At 43.1% G+C, this 22,149-nt stretch overlaps 1 protein-coding gene across 1 annotated transcript in view; it reads left to right on the top strand.

Annotated features, from left to right (window-relative positions):
- Positions 1-22,149, top strand: part of KREMEN1 (kringle containing transmembrane protein 1) — a gene marked incomplete at its 5' end in the record, with an annotated part of 73,532 nt that overhangs the window by 6,000 nt on the left and 45,383 nt on the right. The window contains 2 exons of the mRNA XM_040463892.1: positions 15,788-15,950; positions 20,509-20,600. Coding sequence (XP_040319826.1) covers positions 15,788-15,950; positions 20,509-20,600 — 255 coding nt within the window. The remainder of the gene's footprint in view (positions 1-15,787; positions 15,951-20,508; positions 20,601-22,149) is intronic.

Genomic DNA, 22,149 nt, shown 5'->3' with positions numbered 1-22,149 from the left:
ACAACCTTGAGATTCGAGTTGCAAGCTCCACCAACTGAGCCAGCCAGGCACCCTGGCCTTGTAAGTCTGAAGACAAATGAAGTTGGGTGCTGGGAAGCATCTCTCACAGACAAAAGATTTTAGGCCATCTGACATGCAAGGTTGCCTTTATTCCTCTCAATTATAACAGGACCTTCTAGGGGCTGCTCCTCTGCTAGGCCCAGCCTCCAGTTTCTCTTGCCACTGATTTAATCCTTGGCAAGTTGCCAAAGCATTAAACTTTTATTGTTCAATTTACCACAAGGGCGGGCCCTGCTTCTAGTGGGCTGGGGAGCCTGCAGCCGCTTCCAAACCCCAGTGTCACACCACATTAGCAACTTCAGACTTTGAGGGCGGGATTTCTTTCAGTTTGGTTAGATTCTTGGTTAGAACCAGAGCAGTATACTCACACTCAAAGTTTGAAAGCTAGGAAATAGTAAAAACTGCATAAGCAACTTTTAAAGACGATCCAAAATGGTTGCAGCATCAGCATGTACAACTCACTCTGCGTGGTTTCTTCATGCCTTCCAAGCAGATAGGTTAAATGGCTGTCCGTGTTCCTTGGTGGCCTAAAGTTGCGTGAAAACATGGCGACCAAGCAGTCCTCTTCTACGATGGTAGCGATCCTTAACCAGTGCCATCACAGTATGTAAATTACTTGCTGCTGTTCAATCTATAAAAATTCATCTTCAAAGATGATTATTGGGCTGGTAAAAATATTTTTAATAATGACCACAGAAGCCATATTTGTTTTTCTTTGATGTTCTTCCGAAGACTCTTCTGGTTTTAATCAGATTGTTCCCACATAAAATACAGTGGAAATCTACAATAATAAAATTCCTATTCCTATGTCTATGGGGAAATAAACAGGATGGGGACTGTCCTTTTAAGGGGCTTTCCCCTTCCCTTTCCCCAGACTCAAAGCCTCTATTACTGGTGGGTGTTTTGGCATCAGTTAAGGGCCTTCAATCCTTCCCTCCCTCCATGTTTTGCTCTTTCATTAAAGTGTTTCTGTTGTCTAATTATATCCTTTCAATCAAATTAGAGACTGCAGCATCTGGTGAGGGCCGTAACTGCCGCCATCTGCACCTCGTATATACAGGCCTTTTCAGCTGAGAATCACTCAACTTCCAAATGGCAGGAAGAGATTTGGAAAAAGTTTAGTTGGAAGGGAGGTTAACTTAAAAGGAACGTCTTCAAAGGCTGTGTACGACGCCCTGCTTGCTGTGATGTGCGCACTGCCATGCAGAGCTTCATTGGCTTGGCTCACCAAAGATTCTTCTCTAGCACTTGGGGCAGATGAGGGGTTTTTGATTGTCTTAGCTGAAATGACTAGGCCTCTCATCCTTATTACGGGCTTGAGGGCATCCAGGGCAAGCTGAGAATTTTTCCCTTGAGAAGAATCTTTTGTTATGTGACCACTGGTTAATGGATATGACACTTTCTGTTTATTTGACCATTTCTTCTAATTCAGTGGTTTCAACTGGAGGAGATTTTGCCCCCAGGGGACATTTGGCAATATCTGGAAACATTTTTGATTGTCATAACTCAGGGTAGGGTGGGGTGGGGTAGAGTATGCTACTGGCATCTAGCGGGTGGAAGCCAGGGATGCTGCTAAAATAAACACCGTGCAATGCACGGGAGGGCCCCGCCAATGAATTATTTGACTCCAAATGTTAATAGTGCTAAGGTTGAGAAACCCCATCCTAATGGTGTTATTCTTTTGTCCTTCCCTTCACTGTGGCCTAGGAGGAGGCAACTCGGATCAACATTTTGTTGATTACTCTTAAGAAAGTAGATTCTTGGGGCGCCTGGGTGGCTTGGTCGGTTAAGCGTCCGACTTCGGCTCCGGTCATGATCTCACAGTCCGTGATTTCAAGCCCCACGTCGTGCTCTGTGCTGACAGCTCAGAGCCTGGAGCCTGTTTCAGATTCTGTGTCTCTCTCTCTCTCTGCTCCTTCCCTGTTCATGCTCTGTCTCTCTCTGTCTCAAAAATAAATAAACGTTAAAAAAAAAATTAAAAAAAAAAATAAAAAAAGAAAGTAGATTCTTCATTATCCATATCTGAGGTCCATATGCATTTCTGTGGACAGTGTTTTGGAAACCTAAATGGAGTAAGGTCATCTGAGATTCACCATGTTTCTACTCTCTAGAGGAAGATCGCCAGATTAAATACAGGGCATTCAGTTAAATTTGAATGTCAGATAAACAATGAATAATTTCTTTTGCATAAATCTGTCTCATACAGTATTTGGGAATACTTACCTTAAAAAAGTACTTTGATCAGTCGTTTATCTGCCATTCAAATTTAACTGGGCATCCTGTATTTTCATTTGCTGAATCTGGCAACCCTGCTATATAGCTCTGTGAAACTTTATACCTTTGACTATGAAATCAATCTGTTGGTCACTGTCTACCCTTATTGCTGTGGCTGGCCTAGACATGACAGCTTCTGCTTGTGTTTGTTTATAAATTAGTGCTACACTGAGTCTTTCCTTCTGCCCAAAACTGTCTCCCTGGCTACAGCTTCTGAAACTTGTCACTTGAATCATATTTTTACCTTGGGACCAACTAACAAGTGCCTATCAAATGCCTACTGTTTGTATGCCCAGCATCTCTGACTAGGACTCAGGCCTGTGCCAATTCATAAAAGACGACCACTTTGTTGCTTTGGGTTTTATTTTAAAGATGTGCTCTAGGGCTGGGTGTTATATGTAAGTGAGGAATCACTACTCCTGAAATCAATTCACACTCTATGTTAACTAACTAGAATTTAAATAAAATTTTGGAAAAGAAAAAAAAATAATAAAAAAGTTATGCTTTAGGGACATGCTGTGGACTTGCTCGTTAGCTCCCCACTCAAGAACTCTTATTTGACCATCCCATATCAACCAAGGGAAGCTGAATAGCCCATAGCCTGGCTTCCATGGAGCGTTGGCTGCCCTCCAGGACTCCATTATAGGGGAACTTTCTTGCCATCTGAAATTAAAAATAGGGCACAGGCAATACTGATGAAACTTGTCCAGAAGCTGGATTATATCAGTTTGTTTTATCTCCTTTTATACTGATTGAGAGCTTCAGACAGTGTAAAATAGGGTTGGTCGAGAGATGGGGAGGGGAAGTGGATTTGTGCCAGGTGTCTCCTGCTTAAAGCAAACTCAGAATATAAAATGTATGTTTTCATTACAAAGGCGGTTGATTATTCCCTATTACATGGCTTCACCATAGAGTTCCTTTAAATAGCAGATTCCTCTGGCTTAAATAGCAAGTATTTGATTTTCAAGTACTTGATTTTACCTAAACTTTCCTGGAACTTCTCATATTCTCATAAGTCATCGCGAGGTAAGTCATGATTCCTCACCAACTTATGGTGAGGAAACCAGGGCACTCAATATGTCTGTAATGCATTTTCCCCCCATGTCCCCCATATACCTGCTTCCCTTATTCAGCTAACATTCACCAGTCATGTTCTGAGGGGTCTGTACTTGTTGCAGATACAAAGATGAGATGCACAAGAAACTCACGGGCTAGTGGAAGCGGGACCAGGTGCTTCTCAAGCAATTACAGTTCAAGGTGATAAAGTCTGACCAGGCTGTGGGACTTGGTTTAGAGCTCCCAGTTCCTATAGGAGTATAGTGCTATCTATTCTAGACATGACCTTTCAAATAGTGCTCCATCTTTTTATCTTGTTTTTGTTTCTTTTAAAGTTGATTTATAAGGCGCTAAGTTATTTTCCATCAGAGAACTGGATTTTGAATTTTAAAACATCTTAAGATTTAAAATATCTTAAGCATAAGTGAAAACTAGTCTAGCATGAGATTTCATTTCAAGATTGAAGTAGATCCATTTGTATTCAAAGATTAACTCAAGAGAGGTACACGATCCCCAAAGCAATAGAATATGTGCTGGTAGTGTTGGCAGTAGAATCCATGGTTAATTCGTGAAGCTAAAGTTCTTCTGACGGTTGACTTCTGTCTGAATGAGTCCATTCTTTCACTGAGGGTTGGTTTCATCTCTCTGTGTATGTTATAGAGCTAGATTCTTTCTCAAAAACTATCTTTTGGTCTTCAATTTGATTATTGTATGCATTTTTAATATCCTAAATGATAAATACAAATTCCTTGAGCACTGTGTATTCATGGTGACTGTTCCTGGCAGAAACACAAGTCCTTCAGAGTGGCAACCGTGGCACATTTTCCAGCGGGCCCTGCCTGGGTAGGAGTAGAGCATATTCAAGACGAGAGCCAGATGGGAAAAGAGTGGTACCCAACCAGCACTGCATTCTGGGTTGTCTTCCAAAGTTTTATACAACAAATAATAAGGACTCCCCTCTGAAGTGTTTTCCTGGGTCTTCTGAACTTGAACCTCTGGTCCTATGCTTATGGTAGGTTCAATTTTCTTGGAATAGTCTTTTAAACAATTAAATATTTCATCTGTTAATAAAGATGAAGAAACTGGAGATTCAAATAGAAGACCTCAAGCGCCCTTCCAAAAGTATAAATTCTTTAGTTAAAATAACTTTGAGAGGCATGACTTTTTCTTCCATTACTGTTTTTAAGGACACTGTTTCCTTGAATAAAAAGAAAGATCTAAAACATTTTTGAATAAAAAGCTACTGATAACTTTAAGAATATTAGAGTGATTTTTTTTTTAGAGTGATTACTTTTATGGTAATTCCACTTTGGTCAAAAGTATAGCTTGTTCTGTGATCATTTCAACTGTTAATACATAGCCCAAGAACATGATCTGTGAATGTCGATCTTAATTTTAGATGACTGAATTTACAGCTGATTGAGTTTGTTTACAGCTCTTAAAAAGAAACTAAGGTAGATTAATTATAAAAACAACATGTGTTCAAGGTATCCTTTAACAAATTTTGATTATGGGAAATTGAGAACACATGCAAACATAGACGAATGTAAGGAAATCCCATATATCCATGTCCCGGCTTCAGTGAGTATCAGCCATGGCCAGTATTATTTCATTTGTACTGGCTTCGTCTCCCCAACTAGATTATTTTGTAACAAATCTCAGATATATCATCTCATCCATAAGTATTTCAGTAAGTATCTCCAAATGATAAGAACTCTTGGGGCACCTGGGTGGCTCAGTTGGTTAAGCGTCTGACTTGGGCTCAGGTCATGATCTTGTGAGTTTGAGCCCCATGTCGGGCTCTGTGCTGACAGTTCAGAGCCTGGAGCCTGGAGCCTGCTTCAGATTCTGTGTCTCCCTCTCTTCTGCCCCTCCCCCACTCCCTCCCTCTCTCTCTCTCTCTCTCTCTCTCTCTCTCTCTCTCTCTCTCTCCTTCAAAACTAAATAAACATTGGGAAAAAAAAACACACATAACTATTGACTTCAGCTCAGGTCATGATCTCTCTGTCAGGAGATCGAACCCCGCATCAGATTCTCTCTCTCTCCTTTCTGTCTCTCAAATAAATGAATAAATAAATAAATAATTAAAATTCTTTTAAAAAACACAGCACCATTACCATCATCACACTTAGAAAAACTAACAATTCCTTAATATCATCAAATACCCTGTTAGTAATCAATGTTCCAATTCCCCTGGTTGTCTCTTGGGTTGTTTTACTGTTCAACTCAGGATCTAAGCATGGTACAGTTAGGTGATATGACAAGAGCTTCTATTAACCTATAGGATTCTCTCTTTCTCTTTTTTCCTTGTTATTTATTTATTGAAGATGTAGTTTTGTTTAAACAAAAAGGATGCTTAATGCTTAAGTACCTCTCTGATAGATTCAGGGCCCACATGGGAGTTGAATTTTGTTGTTGTTTTTTTTTTGTTTTTGTTTTTGTTTTTGTTTTTGTTTTTACCATAGAATTGTCACTTCCATTAGAGAAACGTGTAGAATTAGAGGGTCTGATTTATTTTATTTTTATAAGATTTTTAAACATTTTTTAAAGATTTTATTTATTTATTTTTTATTAAATTTTTAAAAAATGTTTTATTTATTTTTTGAGAAAGAGAGAAAGAGAGGCAGAGAGAGAGGGAGATGCAGAATCCAAAGCAGGCTTTAGGCTCTGACCTGTCAGCACAGAGCCCAGTGCAGGACTCGAACTCACAAAGTCGGATGCTTAACCAACTGAGCCACCCAGGTGCCCCTGAACATTTTATTTTTAAGTAACCTCCACACCCAATGTGGGACTCGAATTTACAACCCTGAGATCAAGAGTTGCATGCTCTCCTGACTGAGACAGCCAGGTGTCCCAGATTAAAAAAATTTGTTCATGTCTTTAGTTTATTTTTGAGAGAGAGAGAGAGAGAGAGAGAGTGTGTGTGTGTGTGTGTGTGTGTGTGTGTGTGTGTGTGTGTGTGTGAATGGGGGTGGGGCAGAGAGAGAGGGAGACACAGAATCTGAAGCAGGCTCCAGGCTCTGAGCTGTGGGCACAGAGCCTGACTTGGGGCTCGAACTCATAGACTGTGAGATCATGACCTGAATGAAGTTAATGCTCAACCAACTGAGCCACCCAGGTGCCCAGGTGTCCCAGATTTAGAGAGTTTTAAGCTTGGAAGAGATTTTGAGCCATCAACACTCAAATCATCCCAGACTTTTGAACTTCATCATCCCAGACTTTTGAACTTCAGTTTCATTATGATAGAGTCTTGATATTTGAGTTTAGAGTGAAGAGCCATTGAGACTATCTGTCTCAAAACCCATTGTTTCACGGGTGAAGAAACAGAGGTCTCAAGTGTCCAGTGATTTGCTCAAACCACATAGTGTCAGCTGGTTATCTGGTATGCTTTCCTCTTTATTCCAGTGATTTCCCATATGTACTATGTATACAGAAAATTATCCTGTCTCTAGTCCAGATCTGATAACCTACCTCCATGTGATCGTGGGAATCACCGCTCTTACCTCAGCCATGTCAGGGTAGGAAAATGTTGGAAATCACTGCCTTCCCACAGTCATGTGTCTCTTTACTCTTTACTTCAGGGTTCTGTACAGCTGAAATAAACATTCCTATAGCACTTCTGAGTGTGTGCAAAAATCCGTTTTTCCCAAGAGCATGCGCTTTGAAGATGTATCCACAAATTCCCACTAGATACCGATCTGTACCAGAAACCCAGCAGAGTAGGTGTATTGAGCAGACATTTGGCAACACTGTTGTATTGCTCTCTAAATGGGAGCTTTTTCCACCTCAGCCTTGTATTTCTAGAATTCTACCCACTTAACCAAATTTTAGAGATATCTTTAAAGGAACAGAAGATATTCCCGTTGGAAAATGTTTTCTGCTGTCTTATTTTAAGACATAAAATAATCGAATTTAGTGTTTATTGACTCATGTTGATTCCAAACTCGGTCAAACTCAGCTGAATTCTTCCAACAGAGGATCACTAGGGATGCTGAGTGGTCCTACATAGAACAGACATTTAACTTTGATGGATTAAAAACAGTGACTCCCATAAAAATCATGGATAGAGATCCAACTAGTAATTTTACCAGAAAACTAGGAATATTCTGGACTCAGTATGAGAAAAAATTTTCTATTTCTCAATAGTATGGCTTCAGACAAATAGTGTAATTAGCAATTGACCTAGTTATAGAGCCTCATTGAGAACACAATCTTCAACTTTATTAAATCTCGTCAAAGAATAGAATGTCTTTTAGATTAACTGCTGTTTTCCTGCCTCTATCTCATATATGTCAAGTTTTAATTATTTTAAAAGAACATCTCATGGTTTTGAACATGAACTTTAAAAATGCTGTGCATATACAAGCTGGCAGAGTTCAGTTGGCTGGGACTTTATTAACTTGGCATTTTCCTCGTTTATAATACATACAGATATTGAGTTATATGATTCATTAGAACATATAAATAAAGATGTGTTTCATCACACAGTTGAAATTTTGATTAAGAAAAATCTATTTGTGGGGCACCTGGGTGCCTCAGTCAATTAAACTCTTGATTTTGGCTCAGGTCATGATCTCATAGTTCCCAAGATCAAGCCCTATGTCCAGGTCTGTGCTGACAGCATGGAGCTTGCTTGGGATTCTGTGTCTCTCCCTCTCTCTGTGCCTCTCCCCTGCTTGTGCTCATGCATTCTCTTTCTTTCTCTTCAAATAAACATTAAAAAAAATCTATTTGCTACATTATACCTTTTTTTAAACTTTTTTTTAAGTTTATTTATTTTGAGGGGGGGAAGGGGCAGAGAGAGGGGGAAGGAGAGAATCCCAAGCAGGCTCCTTGCTGTCAGCGCAGAGCCCAATGTGGGGCTCAAACTCATGAATCATGAGATTGTGACCTAAGCTGAAGTCAAGAGTACGATGCTTAACCTACTGAGCCACCCAGGTGCCCCTTTTCTTACCTCTTATCCTTTTTTTTTTTTTAATGTTTTATTTTTGAGAGAGACACAGATTGTGAGCAGGGGAGAGAGACAGAGACACAGACTCCAAAGTAGGCTCCAGACTCGGAGCTCAGAGCCCAGTACAGAGCCCAATGAGGGGCCTGAACCCATGAGCTGTGAGATCATGATCTAAGCCCAAGTTGGACGTGTAACCTCCTGAGCCACCCAGGTGCCCTATTTTTTTTTTAATTAAAAAAAAAGTGTTCATTTTGTGAGGCACCTGGGTGGCTCAGTTGGTTAAGTGTCCAACTCTTGGTTTCAGCTCAGGTCATGATCTCACAGTTTGGTGGGGTTCAAGCCCCACATTGGGCTGTGTGCTAATAGCACAGAGCCTGCTTGGCATTCTCTCTCTCCTTCTCTCTCTCTCCCTCTCTCTGCCCCTCCCCCACTGTCTCTCTCAAAAAATAAATAAACATTAAAAAAACTTTTTTTTAATGTTTATTTTTTATTTATTTTGAGAGAGAGGGAGAGAGGTAGAGGACATGCACAAGTGGGAGAGGGGCAGAGAGAGAGGGAAAGAGAGAATCCCAAGCAGGTTCTGCACTGTCAGCACAGAGCCCAACACAGGGCTCAATCTCATGACTGTGAGATCATGACCTGAGCTTTTTATCTCTTATTCATTGAATGTTTGGATTCAACACAGGACTCACATCACATATATTTTCTATGCTGATGGCAGCCTGATAACATTAAACAGAATTATAATAGGATGATGTTCCTCTCATGTTATATTGCCTTGCATGGGTAATTAATATAGGTTGTTATTATTATTATTATTATTATTTTAAATAGACTTCATGCCCAGCATGGAGCCCAATGTGGGGTTTGAACTCAAACTGACATTAAGACCTGAGCTCAGGGCCCCCTGGGTTGCTCAGTCACTTGAGCATCAGACTCTTGATTTTGGCTAAAGTCATGATCCCAGAGTCACATTCTAGCCTGCTTAAGATTCTCTCTCTCCCCCCTTCTGCCTCTCGCCCCCACCCATACTCTCTCTCTCTTTAAAAAAAAAAAAAGACCTGAGCTGTGAGTTGAATGCTTAACCGACTGAGCCACGAGGCATCCCTATAGATAATTATTTTTCTGGACCAGAATGAAATATGTGATCATCATGGTCTCAAATTTACAATAAAATTTGATTATTTAAAAAAACTTTATGGGGCGCCTGGGTGGCGCAGTCGGTTAAGCGTCCGACTTCAGCCAGGTCACCATCTCGCGGTCCGTGAGTTCGAGCCCCGCGTCGGGTTCTGGGCTGATGGCTCAGAGCCTAGAGCCTGTTTCCGAGTCTGTGTCTCCCTCTCTCTCTGCCCCTCGCCCGTTCATGCTCTGTCTCTCTCTGTCCCAAATAAATAAATAAACGTTGAAAAAAAAATTTTTTTTTAAACTTTATAATTATGTTGTAATAACTTATTGGATACCTACTGTGTGCTAGGCATTTTACTTGTACGTCCTCCAATTCTTCCAGTTGCCCTGAGCCCTAATCCCCCATTTTACAAGTGAGGAAACTGAGGCTCAAAGTGTTTAGCTGAGTGCCTGTAGCTTGTAAACCATAGGCTGAAGGCTGGCTTCAGACCCTAATGTATGATTTCCATACCATACAACATTGTTAATAGAAAGTTTCTGTGCAGAATGGTATTTGATTTAAACTATTTCATAACCCTTGAAATTAAATACTCAAGCGTATAAATTTCTGTGTGTGTGTGTGTGTGTGTGTGTGTGTGTGTGTGTGTGTGTGTATTCTGTAGATATCACTTATTTCAGGGTACTTAGAGTTAATGGAACTTGGGGCTGCATAGAAGGGCTTCAGGAATTCCATGAACACTTCTGAAATTGTCAATGTTGTATATGTAGTATTTGTCTATGGAGCGGGTCCCCATCTTTCAAAGATTCCCCAAGAGGTAGACTGAGAACTGTAATATGGAAAATATTTTGGGGGGAGTATTTCTATATCTTCTACACCTCATGCCTGTCAATTATTGAAATCTCCAAGTACTTTTTACATATACCGTGTGAATATGTGAGATCCTATGGATTTTGAGGTATAAAAATCAAAGTTTAGAATGTATATGGCATCAGGTCTTCTCTTTATGCCCAACACTTCAGAATTCCAGGCATAACAAACAATAGCTTTATGGGAGAAGGCTCCAGTTTGCTTTAATTAGCAATGAAGGAGTACTGAGCTCTCAACCAAACGTGGGGCCTTGCACACAGATCTTACTATCACTTCATAGCATAGCAGGTCCTACAGAAAATAGCCAGTTGCCACAAAATCATTCGGTCAAGATTCTCAGCCAAGGATTTGATCATCCTAATGTGATTCCACTTATCTCAAGGAAATTTCAATAAAATTAGCATCTCCAATTTTTCAAATAAATGTCATATGCCATACTTTGGAGGATTTTGATGACAGGGGAAAAGATAAGGAATTAGCAACTTAGAAAAGTGGAATTAATGCTCTGGGTGCTTTGATGCCAGCCTTATGGAGGAAGTTTTCTGCTGTATTACTAAATTTCTGTCAGGCTTATGTTTCACATCAGGGCTATTTCCATTCAATCCCCAACACAAAATATTTGGAGTTTTCTGGTGGAGAGATCGAGTCAAACAGACGAATTCTGTGAGGTGATTGGGATCTAGCCAGAGAAGATGAGGAAATGAGGTTTCCTCTGTTCAGTTTGTTATTCCTTCCCTCTCAAATCACCTTCTTCCTTGACTTCTGAGACCCACACACTTTCTTAGCTTTTCTCCACCTCTCAGGCTGCACTTTCTCACTCATCAGCACCAGGCCCTCCTCTTTCCAAGCCTGAAATGTTGCAGGACCCCAGGGCTCAGCCCAAATATCTTCTGTCTCCACACACAGTAATCCTGTTCCCTCCACGCATCCATGCTGTTACTGCCACATTTCTAGCCCCATCCTCGCTCGGCCTCTTTCCTCAGCTCCAGGCTCACTGAGCCATCTGCTTACTGTATATCTCCACCCAGACTCAACTGATCCACAGCCAAACCCTGGGTTCCACCCAAGGTACTCTGCCCTTCTTGGGTCCTCCCCATTGTAGGAAATGGCTTCTCCATTCAGGCCCCCATCCTTGGAGTTATACCCCACTCCTCTTTCTCTCAGACCCTGTATTCAAACCCCAGCAAATACCTTTGGCTTTGCCTTCAAAGTACATCCAGAATCTGGCCACTTCTTACCACCTTTCGGCTGCCAGCCTGTCTTTCTGCTGTAACCACCTGACTAATGTCTCCTGGCTGAGTTCCTACCTCTCCAAAGTTCTTCCCCCACCCAGCAGCTAGACAGTTGCATTAAAAGGGAAGTCAGATCATGTCATAGCTCTACTCAGAACCCTCCACTGGCTTCCCCCCACACTTAGAACAAAGGCCAAAATCTGATTCATATAAGGCTCGAGACCTTGTGTGTCCTGGCCTTACCTGCCTGCTTTCCTCCTCTTCACTTCCCACCCACTCACGCTAATCCAGGTTAAAGGAGCTGCCTTTGAGTTCCCCATACCTGCCTGGCATGTCAGGGGCCTGCAGGGGTCTTCTCTTTGCTGTGCCCACCGTCAGTAATGATCTTCCCACATTGTTTACATGGTTCTGTTTCCTCCTTTTGACCAATGCCTCCTCCACTCCAGGCCTTTTCTGGCCCAACCTCTCTAAGAGAGAACCCCCACCATTCGGTCTCCGTCCCCTTACTCCATTTTTCCTTATAGCCCTCCTCACTACCTGATGTGAATTTGACTAGTTTTTCATGGACATGGCTCCCCTGTGTGTGCACGGGTGTGCATGGGTGTGCACAGGCTCTGTGACTGCCCAATGTTCCCCAGTATAGCCCCAGTGCTGTGAACAGTGCCAGACACATAGTAAGTACTAGATAAGTATTTGTTGAATGGATTGATTAATGATATCCTAGACATGAGATCTCTCCCCATTGTTCATTCCCTTTCACTGAGTGCATAAATACACCGCTGTGATATGCGTAAATGTCATGTGATATTTTATTTTTTATTGGCTTAAACCAGTTCTTGCTTATCTAGCCAAAGCTTATATCAGTTTCAAGCAGTAGAAATTAAGGGAGGAGGGGTCCTCCTTCCTTACCCACTCTGATGTTCTGATGAAATCAAGATGTGATATCACCTTAATCCAGAATGCTCAAGTTTGTTCTTCTTGTTTTTTTCCCACAATTGATATGCACTGGGCAAATCTGGGGGGTGGGGGGGGGTGGGGGAGGGGAATCATAAAATGTGGTACACTGCCTCAGTTTCCCTAATGTAACTGAGAATAACATTAGGTCTAGGAGAAACAGACTGAAGTAAACAAGCCTGCACTTTGCCATTCCTTCTCTCAGATGCCACCTCATCCCCATTCATGTGGACTGACAGATGTGGAGAGCTGCCACATTCTTTTGTGTTACAAATCAAGTCATCTGAGCCTCTGGGAACGCTGACCCCACCATCCTGCAGGTTGCTGTCTATTGCTAAGGCCTTCCAATGGTTGGCCTGCCTTTCTGGCTCCTAGGCCACTCCTCAACCACTTGTGGTAGGAGTAAAAGATGTATTAGCACATTGCAATTAAAATGCTAGCAATTGACAAAAGATTGGCTTGATGCTCTTGGAATCATCCAGTCTAGTGGTTCCCAAGCCAAATTACTTAACAGAAGCACCTAGGCAGCTTTTTAGAAATACAAGTTCCCAGGTCCCATTCTAACCCTGGGGTTAGGATAGGGTTTGATGTACACACACACACACACACACACACACACACACACACACAGTCCCTCTTTCCCTGTCTAGCAGATTATACATATTCCTAGTGATAATAAATGCTATGAAGCAAATGGACAAAGAGCAGAAAACAAGGAGTGGAGATGGGGGGGACAGGTTTTCTGAGGTAACATTTAGTCTGCAGTGGGAGGTGTTAAGGGAAGAACATTTTGGGCAGGAAAGAGCATGGTACGTTTACAGAATTAAAAGCAGACCAATGCGGCAGGAGCACAGCAAGTGACTAGAAGAGCTCGGAGTACAGTGAGAGGGAAGGCCTGGGGCCACACCACTGAGGCTTTGCGGGCAAGGATGAAGAGTTTGGGTTTTGTTTCCAGTGCTCACATTTTCCTGGGCACTTTGAGCACCTGTGTGGAGAATGGATTGCAGGAATACAGAAGTGGAAGCTGTGAGTCCTGAACGAAGCTGTGCTGTCCTCTGATGGTGAAGGGCCTAAGGGGTGGCACCCCAGATGGAGAGGAGAGGGCACTTTCAGGGTGTATATTTAAGAAAGTCAACAGGATTTGGTGATGAGTGGGAAGTGGGGTGAGGGGGAGGATAGAGAAAACAAGGATGGCCTGAGGGGGCTCCAGTAGAGGCCTTGTAGGGGGTGGTTGAGTGCCCCAGTTGCCCCATCTTGTAAAGTAGGATATTGAGGGACCTCCCCAGAGGGTTGGTGGGGAGTTGATATTTGTAAAGCACTTAGAGCAGAGCTTGGCACACAGTAAAACACTATGTAAGCATTAGTGGTGCTGTGGATGACGGTGATTCGTCCAAGGTCGCACAGCTGGCCAACAGCAGGTCCAGGACAAGAAGCCAGGGCTTAGCCTCTCGGTTTAGTGTGTTTTATGCCACACTGAACTGCCTTCTTCAATTACCTTTGAACATTTGTTTTGTTTTTAATGTTTATTTATTTTTGAGAGAGAGAGCAGAAGCAGAGGAAGGGCAGAGAGAGAGGGAGAGAATCCAAAGCAGGCTCTGTGCTGTCAGTGCAAAGCCTGACACGGGGCTTGAATCCACCAACCATGGGATCATGACCTGAGCCAAAGTCGGACGCTCAACCAACTGAGTCACCTAGGCACCCCTACCTGATGAGTCGCCCTTACCGTAATATATGAATGTCATGCCAAACGTGATAAATTGTTATGACGTTCTGTACGGCCTGGGATTCCAGGTTATTTTGGCTGTCCATAAAACCATGCTATTCCAGACAAGACACAGAGCCCAGATAGTAGGAGGAAGGGGGTACAGGCAGAGAGATGGTCTGTGGATAGATTTTAAATATAAAAAGTATCTTCTAGGGGTGCCTGGGTGGCTCAGTCAGTTGAGTGGCCGACTTTGGCTCAGGTCATGATCTTGCAGTCTGTGAGTTCAAGTCCCATGTTGGGCTCTGTGATGACAGCTCAGAGCCTAGAGCCTGCTTCGGATTCCGTGTTGCCCTCTCTCTCTTCCCCTCCCCTACTTGTGCTCTGTCTGTCTCTCTCTAAAAAAAAATAAATAAACATTAAAAATAAAATAAAAAAGCATCTTCCAGAATGTAGATGTGCTCATGTTGTTCACGTGCTTAGACTGAAGTAGGCGCATGCACTTCACCAGGAGGCAGCACTAAGAGCCCTTCATACCGGAAGTTATAGGTCAGTGCATGCCAGGGGAAGGAAAGAAAGACAGCTGAGAATGTCAGTGTAACTCCCCCAGATCGTCAGGTTCCTGGTGAGACATCTTCAAGAAGTGTTTGAAGTACTTCTATCTGTCAGTTTCAACTAAATTAATTTTTAAAAATTGCTCTTTATACTGTGCCTTTCCCATGAATCTCTGTGAATTTAATGCATGCAATATGTGGGGGGAAATCCTATCAGCATCAGTTCCCATCCCCCCAAAGTCTGAGAAGCAGATTTTAGAAGCACATTGTTGCACCTGCAAGGATTTTGTCATTTTATTAACTGGACCTGAGACGATGTTCAGTGTGTCTTGTAGGGAGGAATTTCAGAAAGAGGTGAGAGAAAAATGCCAACTTGGCCTCTGCTCACTCCCTCCTGTTGACTGTTCTGTTGCATCTCTATCTCAAACAGCATGGGGAGGACTGTTCTTCATTACCAGGGAATGTGAGTCATTCCCAGACTTGTGTGATTGGGATTCCAAAGCGTTGCTGTATCCGATGGTCTTATTAAATCCAAGTGTCAGTGCAGCCTTTCAGACTGTAGGGGAGAGCTCAGTTACAGCTGGTGACCTGGTTCTAGTTACCACACAGAGACACTGGCGAGACCAGTGACCCCCTCCGAGCACCCAGAATTCCTTGTGATGGCTGTTGCCAATGGTTCCCAGATTTGGGGGTTTCCTGGTTCACTTCATGGGCTTCAATACATTTCACCTCCGTGTTTATATCCTAGTTGGGATCTGTATACTTTAGGGGAAAAGTATCTGTAAAGTGTCTGTAGACAAGCTATTGCCAAGACTAGCCTAGCATTTGGAGGGGACTGCATTTCAGATTTACTCAGCCCTAGCGATGTTAACTTCATGGTGTCCAGGATCTAGCAAGACACTATCCATTTCCAGCTGGGTCCAAACAAAACAAATAAAACATCAACCAGAGAGGGAGGAAACTGTGGATGTTGCCAGAAAATTAGTTTGCTCTGTCTTTTCTTTCTCCTAGAATGTTTCACAGCCAATGGTGCAGATTATAGGGGAACGCAGAATTGGACGGCACTGCAAGGCGGGAAGCCATGCCTGTTCTGGAACGAGACTTTCCAGCATCCATACAACACTCTGAAATACCCCAATGGGGAGGGGGGCCTAGGCGAGCATAACTATTGCAGGTAAGATGGGGCCACAGAGTGCTTTAAAAAAAAAAAAAATCTTTGGCCTTCTTGTCCAGTCCCTTCCAGCCTAGCTCACAGCTATGGAAAGCTTCTTTGTCTCCTTTTGGTTAACTCAGAAGGCCTTTCTTATTACTCTTTTAAAAATCCTCTTTTTGGGGCACCTGGGTGGCTCATTCGGTTGGGCATCTGACTTCAGCTCAGGTCGTGATGTCACAGGTTCGTGAGTTTGAGCCCCACATCAGGCTCGCTGCTGTCAGCCTGGCAGCGCAGAGCCCGCTTAGGATCCTCTGTCCTCTTCTCTCTGCCCCTCCCCCATTTCCACTCTCCCCAAAATAAATAAATACTAAAAAAAAAAAAATCTTCCTCCCACACCTTGCATGTGTATATGCACACGTGCACGTGTGCACGTGCGTGTGCGCGCGCGCACACACACACACACACACACACACACACACACACACATGCACACCACAGTCTACTACTCTTTTCAACCTCGGTTGCTTTGATACTGGTTTTCAGAGCTCTGCTTTCCCATCTGATTACTTACAGGTCTCTTGGGAAGGGATTTCTTAGTTGGCCCTACCACCAGTGGACAATACATAGATAGCCAAACTTCTTAAGCTGCTGTGAATGCGGTGGTCAGGCAGAGCACCGTGTGTGGCCCAAACCTCCTTCTGCTTCTGAGCAAAGGAAGCTGTCCTACATTATCCACCCTCTGCCAGCCCAGGATAACCTTGCTCTGGGAACAGCTATAGCCATCAGATCTGTGCTGTTTCCTTCCTTTCCATAGACTGAGGTGTTTCTTTGGTCTTAACCTTCTGTCTGACTCTGGCAGGGTCTCTTCACCTGAGATCCAAGGTGCTTCAAATGTGTACTTGCAGTTTTCTGCAGAGATGATCCATGACTTAGATCAGAATCTGGATCAGATTCTCGAAATTATCAGTGATCCCAAACAAGTTAAAAATCACTGATCTATAGGGACAAGAGTAAAGAAAGCAGAGCCCTATGTGGGGCTCAAACTCACAAACCGTGACATTATGATCTGAGCTGAAGTAGGACGCTTAACCTATTGAGCCACCCAGGCACCCCAAGAGCAAAGGAAGATTCTAAGCACTTTTGGTTACAACTACATTTGAACGATTTATACTCAAGATCCTGATAATGTGACTCATGGTTCAACACTGTGTAGAATTTAGTTATTATTAGGACAGGTGCAAAGGCAGCCTCTTGAGCCATCAGGACAGGGGGAAGTGATCACTGAGTGACTCTTTTAGCCACACACTGTGTCCCTGCTTCTACCAATATGTTGGAATCTCAACCATGGCACTGTCAACCGAGCTCAGCCGACATATTCACACATGCATTGCATGGGCCACACTGTTTACCTTCTGTTCTCCCTACGTACCTTTGCTAACACTCCAGGACCCTTGTGGATGTCTTGACGTCTGAGGCCTGTCATCCTGGTCATGCCTGTGCCTTCAGGTCTTTCTTTCACCTCTGCTCTAATTTGTACCAACTGGCCATTTCCCTACAGTTGCTGTTGCATTATTTCTTAGTTGTTATTATAAAAATATTAAAAGCTCCCCCCCCCACACACAAAATTCTCAGAACTACAGATACATGTTTAAGTAAAGCCCCTGTTTTACATCTTTCCCCTGAAATCCTCAGCAAGCCCCATCTCCCAGAGGTAACAATCTGTGGTACTTCGCATTTTGCTATCTATTGCATTTTATCATTAAAGTTCCATACGCTTATCAAGTCATTCTTTTACATTTTATTTTCAAAGTTATACATATTCATTAGAGTTTTTGCATAATTAAAAAAAAATAACCCCACTCCATTTCTGGTTTATTTCCTTCCCTTGCTTTTGCTATTCATAGAAATAGTTGGGTTGGGTTGGGAAGAGTATTTAAGGGAAACCAGTGTTGGGGTTTTGTTGTTGTTGTTTTTACATTGTTACTTATACTCTCCTTCTGAAGTGTCTCTTGGGCTGCTGATTTATGCTGTTATTCTGTTGCTTTCTGTCAATATGTCTTCTCAGAAGAGGTCCTGGGTTTAAGTCTGACTTTAAGGTAAATTTTAAATTTCCAAAAAGGTTTGATTTATATGGAAAAAAAAAAAAAAAGAGTCTTTTGTCATAGATTAGCACCTGGCCCTACATAGGCTCCCAGAAGTGCACAGTAGTTATCCATTGTGAGAGTAAGGGGGGAACCACCCTCTTCCTGGCCCTGGCCAGCTGCAGCCTCTCCTTTGATTTGATGGAACGTACCAGACCTGAACTACCAGTTTTTACTTCAGAAGAAAGGAAGGCTCTGAAATGTTGATTATCATCACATCGGAGGGTCCAGGGCTTTTGTTTTAGCACTGCAGCGAAGTCCAGGATGAATTTGCTTATTCTTTATTAAGCTATTCTGATGCTTTTCAGAATGGTTTTTGACATTGATAATAAACAGTTGTTTTCAAAGGTCTCTACCAAATAGTACATCAAAGCTGGACACTGAATAGAGGGAGGAAGATGACAGTGAAATACTGTTTAAAGAAGGGCTTTGTACAAGTTCTCCTGCTTTGATTTCTCGGCTGATATCCGACACCATGTTTGTCTTGCGCTCCGGTGCCAGACCCGTCGCAGTTGAGATGTCTGCGAGATGGCGAGTGATGGGAATGCACTTCTCCAGGCTCGACGGCTCTGGATTAGAGGGGAAGCAGAGGGACCGGGAAGAGCAGAGTTGGCGCTGGCACCTGCCCTTGGGCACAGAAAATAAAAGGACCCTTTGTGCTTCAGGGCGGCTTATCTTCTGGACCACACAATAGGCTTATCCCTCTCAGGCCTGATTGGGGTGGCTCCTAAGCTCCTGGCTGCAGGGTCTCTATGCCCATTTCCGGCCTGACTGGAGTGTCAGGTTTCCAGTGTTCTGAGTTGCAAGAAAGGGAGCTCAGAAAGCAGTGGGGAGAAGGCAGGGCTTTTCTGCGTGCCTGGTAACCCTGTCATTTTGGGGTCTGTTTCAGCAGTGTAGCCCATATTGTCAGGGCATCCTTGACTTGAAAAGACCTTCGAGGGCGTTTAGAAATGTGAAATAAACCTTTTAAAAATATCACTGCTGTATCAGAAGTTGGTACCAGAATCACAGGATTGCATGTTCTGCCTGATGGCTTAGCTTTGTTCAGAATTTTCTGAGAAGTTAGTATCTTGAGGTAGGAAAAGGACCTGTTTCTATTCAACGTGTGTCGACTAGACTGATCCTGGTGAAAGCTTGTCAGTGGCGTCTGTATTATGTGAATTTTATTTTACTGTTTAAAAAATCACACAATCAGTGTTCATCGTAGAAGAAATAGGAAAATAAAGAGAATCAGAAAAGAAAAGGGATTAAAATTACTGCTAGTCTCATTCTCCAGAGATACTTTCCAGGGTTTGATGTGTATCCTTTCTTGAAGCCATCTTCTCAAATAACGGGGTTGTGTTCCCAAACGTGTTTTAGAACTACCCTTTTAAAAAACCTAACAAGATGTGGATATGTCTTTATATCAATAGATGTGTCTCTACACTGCATTTAAAAAAAATTTTTTTTTTTTTTAACATTCATTTATTTTTGAGACAGAGAGAGACAGAGCATGAACGGGGGAGGGGCAGAGAGAGAGGGAGACACAGAATCCAAGCAGGCTCCAGGCTCCGAGCCATCAACCCAGAGCCTGACGCAGGGCTCAAACTCACGGACTGCGAGATCATGACCCGAGTTGAAGTCGGACGCTCAACCGACTGAGCCACCCAGGCACCCCTACACTGCATTTTTAATAGACACTCAGCATTCCCTTATATGGATATAACCTATTTATGTAACCAATCCTTAATAGTTGTTTCTGACTTTTTTTGTATTGTCAAAATGCTGTGGTGAACATCTTTGTAAGTGAAGATTTCCTTAAAATAAAGTACTAAAGGAGAAATTGCCTGTCAAAGGGGCTTTGCATATTTTTAGGGCCTTTGCCTCTAATTACCAAATTGCCATCCTGACCGTTTGGCTCTATTCACATTCTTATCCACAGTATTGAGCACACCTGTGCTCTCAGCCATGGGAGTCACCGTGTTCACACTTAAGGTGCCAGTGCTGCTTGGCATGATTTGTTCTGTGGTCAGTTGTCCTGGTTACACTGTCGTGAATTTGTGTAAATATGAATCACCTTTGCTCATCACACACACCACCCCCTGCCCCCAAACTCTAAAGTATATGTCGGAGTGCATAAGTTTGTTCTTGTAGTGTTACCATTTTTCTCTTCCTCTTCTTTTTCTTCTTCTTCTTCTTCTTCTTCTTTTAAGTAATCTCTACGTCCAATGTGGGACTCAAACTCATGACCCTGAGATCAAGAGCCCCAAACTTTACCAACCGAGCCAGCCAGGTGCCCCCCATTTTTCTCTTCTTCATAAGAGGCAGCACTGAGATGCACACCAATGATTAGAAATAACACAGAGGCTGACGCGTTCCTTTTTGGTAATACTGAAAAAGCAATGAGCCAGTTGACTTAACACGACAGAAATGTTACTTACATGTTCTTTCCCCGACAGAAACCCAGATGGAGATGTGAGCCCTTGGTGCTACGTGGCAGAGCACGAGGACGGCGTCTACTGGAAGTACTGTGAGATTCCTGCTTGCCAGAGTAAGCCCCTGACACACCAGCCGAGGGTTTCGGGACACTGAGCAGCAAGGGTTCAGAGTGGAAGGTCACTGCCAGAGGACAGGTCATTCAGGCAGGTGGATTTCATGAAGCAGATCAAAGGAGATGCCGTCCTGGGCTGAGGATTTTCACATCTCTTATTGAGGCTTTTCAGAAATTGAATGCCTGCTTCCCTCAGGACCCCATTCCCTTGATGGATAAGCCCACCCAGAATTTCTACTTCTACTTAATTTCCTCATGCTGATTCGTTCATGAATAGAGTTGGCATGAGCTCAGTAGCAAGCCAAAGAGGAAAAAAGTACCTTATACTTTTGGGAATAAATTGTCTAGAGTGAATGAAGAATCCCTTGATAGGCAGTAAAACTAAGTTATAACATTAGCTATTTGCATTTCACGCACTATCTCCCCTGAAGACTGGTATTCAGTAAGTATTTAATTGATACTCTCCAAAGCCAACATGGCAGTCCCTTTCCTCATGTTAGCATAAAGATGTTCTGTTGTTATTTATGATAACCCATACCTCATTGCTCTCTACTACTGAGAACCCAGTTTCTTCAGCATTTTACTCCATGGCCTGTTTTCTAGCTGCTTCATGTTTCTTTTTTTTTTTCTTTTTTTTTTTTCAACATTTATTTATTTTTGGGACAGAGAGAGACAGAGCATGAACGGGGGAGGGGCAGAGAGAGAGGGAGACACAGAATCAGAAGCAGGCTCCAGGCTCCGAGCCATCAGCACAGAGCCCGGCGCGGGGCTCGAACTCACGGACCGCGAGATCGTGACCTGAGCCGAAGTCGGAGGCTTAACCAACTGAGCCACCCAGGCGCCCCTACAATGGCGCTTTAAGGAGCTTCCTAATGTAGTGTTCTTGACAACTTTTTAAATAAGCCAACGAGGCAGGTTTTCTCAGTTCCTAGAGCTGAGGGAAAGGGCAGCTTATTCATAATCATTCTACCCGGTTGTCTTTTCCATATCATTTACCCTCACTCCTGGCCCTGCCACCTTCCTCACTCATCAGGTCAGGAGGCTATGTGTGTACAGTGACATGGAGGTTCACGTGGGACCTGGGACCTCCCACTCACGCCCACCACACCAGTCTGAATTCTGTTGCCTCACAGGGCAGGGGCATCCCCTGAACCAGCGCCGCAGGCCCCAGCTCTCAACTTCTAAAAGTTAAACTTCCAAATGGCACCAGTGCCTGGCAGTGAGGCCCTGGCCTCCCTATCCTTCCAACCCGAGTATGCCTTGATTCAGTCCCCAAATCGAGAAAACAGTAAAGACCAGCAGAATGGGCTTTTGCTCAGTCTGTTTAATCAAATTTTTAAAATGAAAAACATCTCATTTGGCTCTAGTTATGTAAAGAAGAAAGGGGCAGGGGGAGAGGAAAGCAGATTTTCCTCGGTCCATTTGTTCTACACAAAGATAGTCTTTTAGTACCAGCCTATGTCATTCTCTCAGGAATGGCGAAGAGGGGATTTCAATCTGGCCGCTTTTATTTGGAAAGATAATCCTCAACTCGCATTTATAAAATATA

Source organism: Herpailurus yagouaroundi, unplaced genomic scaffold (assembly GCF_014898765.1).
Source record: "Herpailurus yagouaroundi ecotype Mexico unplaced genomic scaffold, PumYag 428, whole genome shotgun sequence".
Classification (NCBI taxonomy): Eukaryota; Metazoa; Chordata; class Mammalia; order Carnivora; family Felidae; genus Herpailurus; species Herpailurus yagouaroundi.
This window is presented reverse-complemented; position numbering and strand designations above follow the sequence as displayed.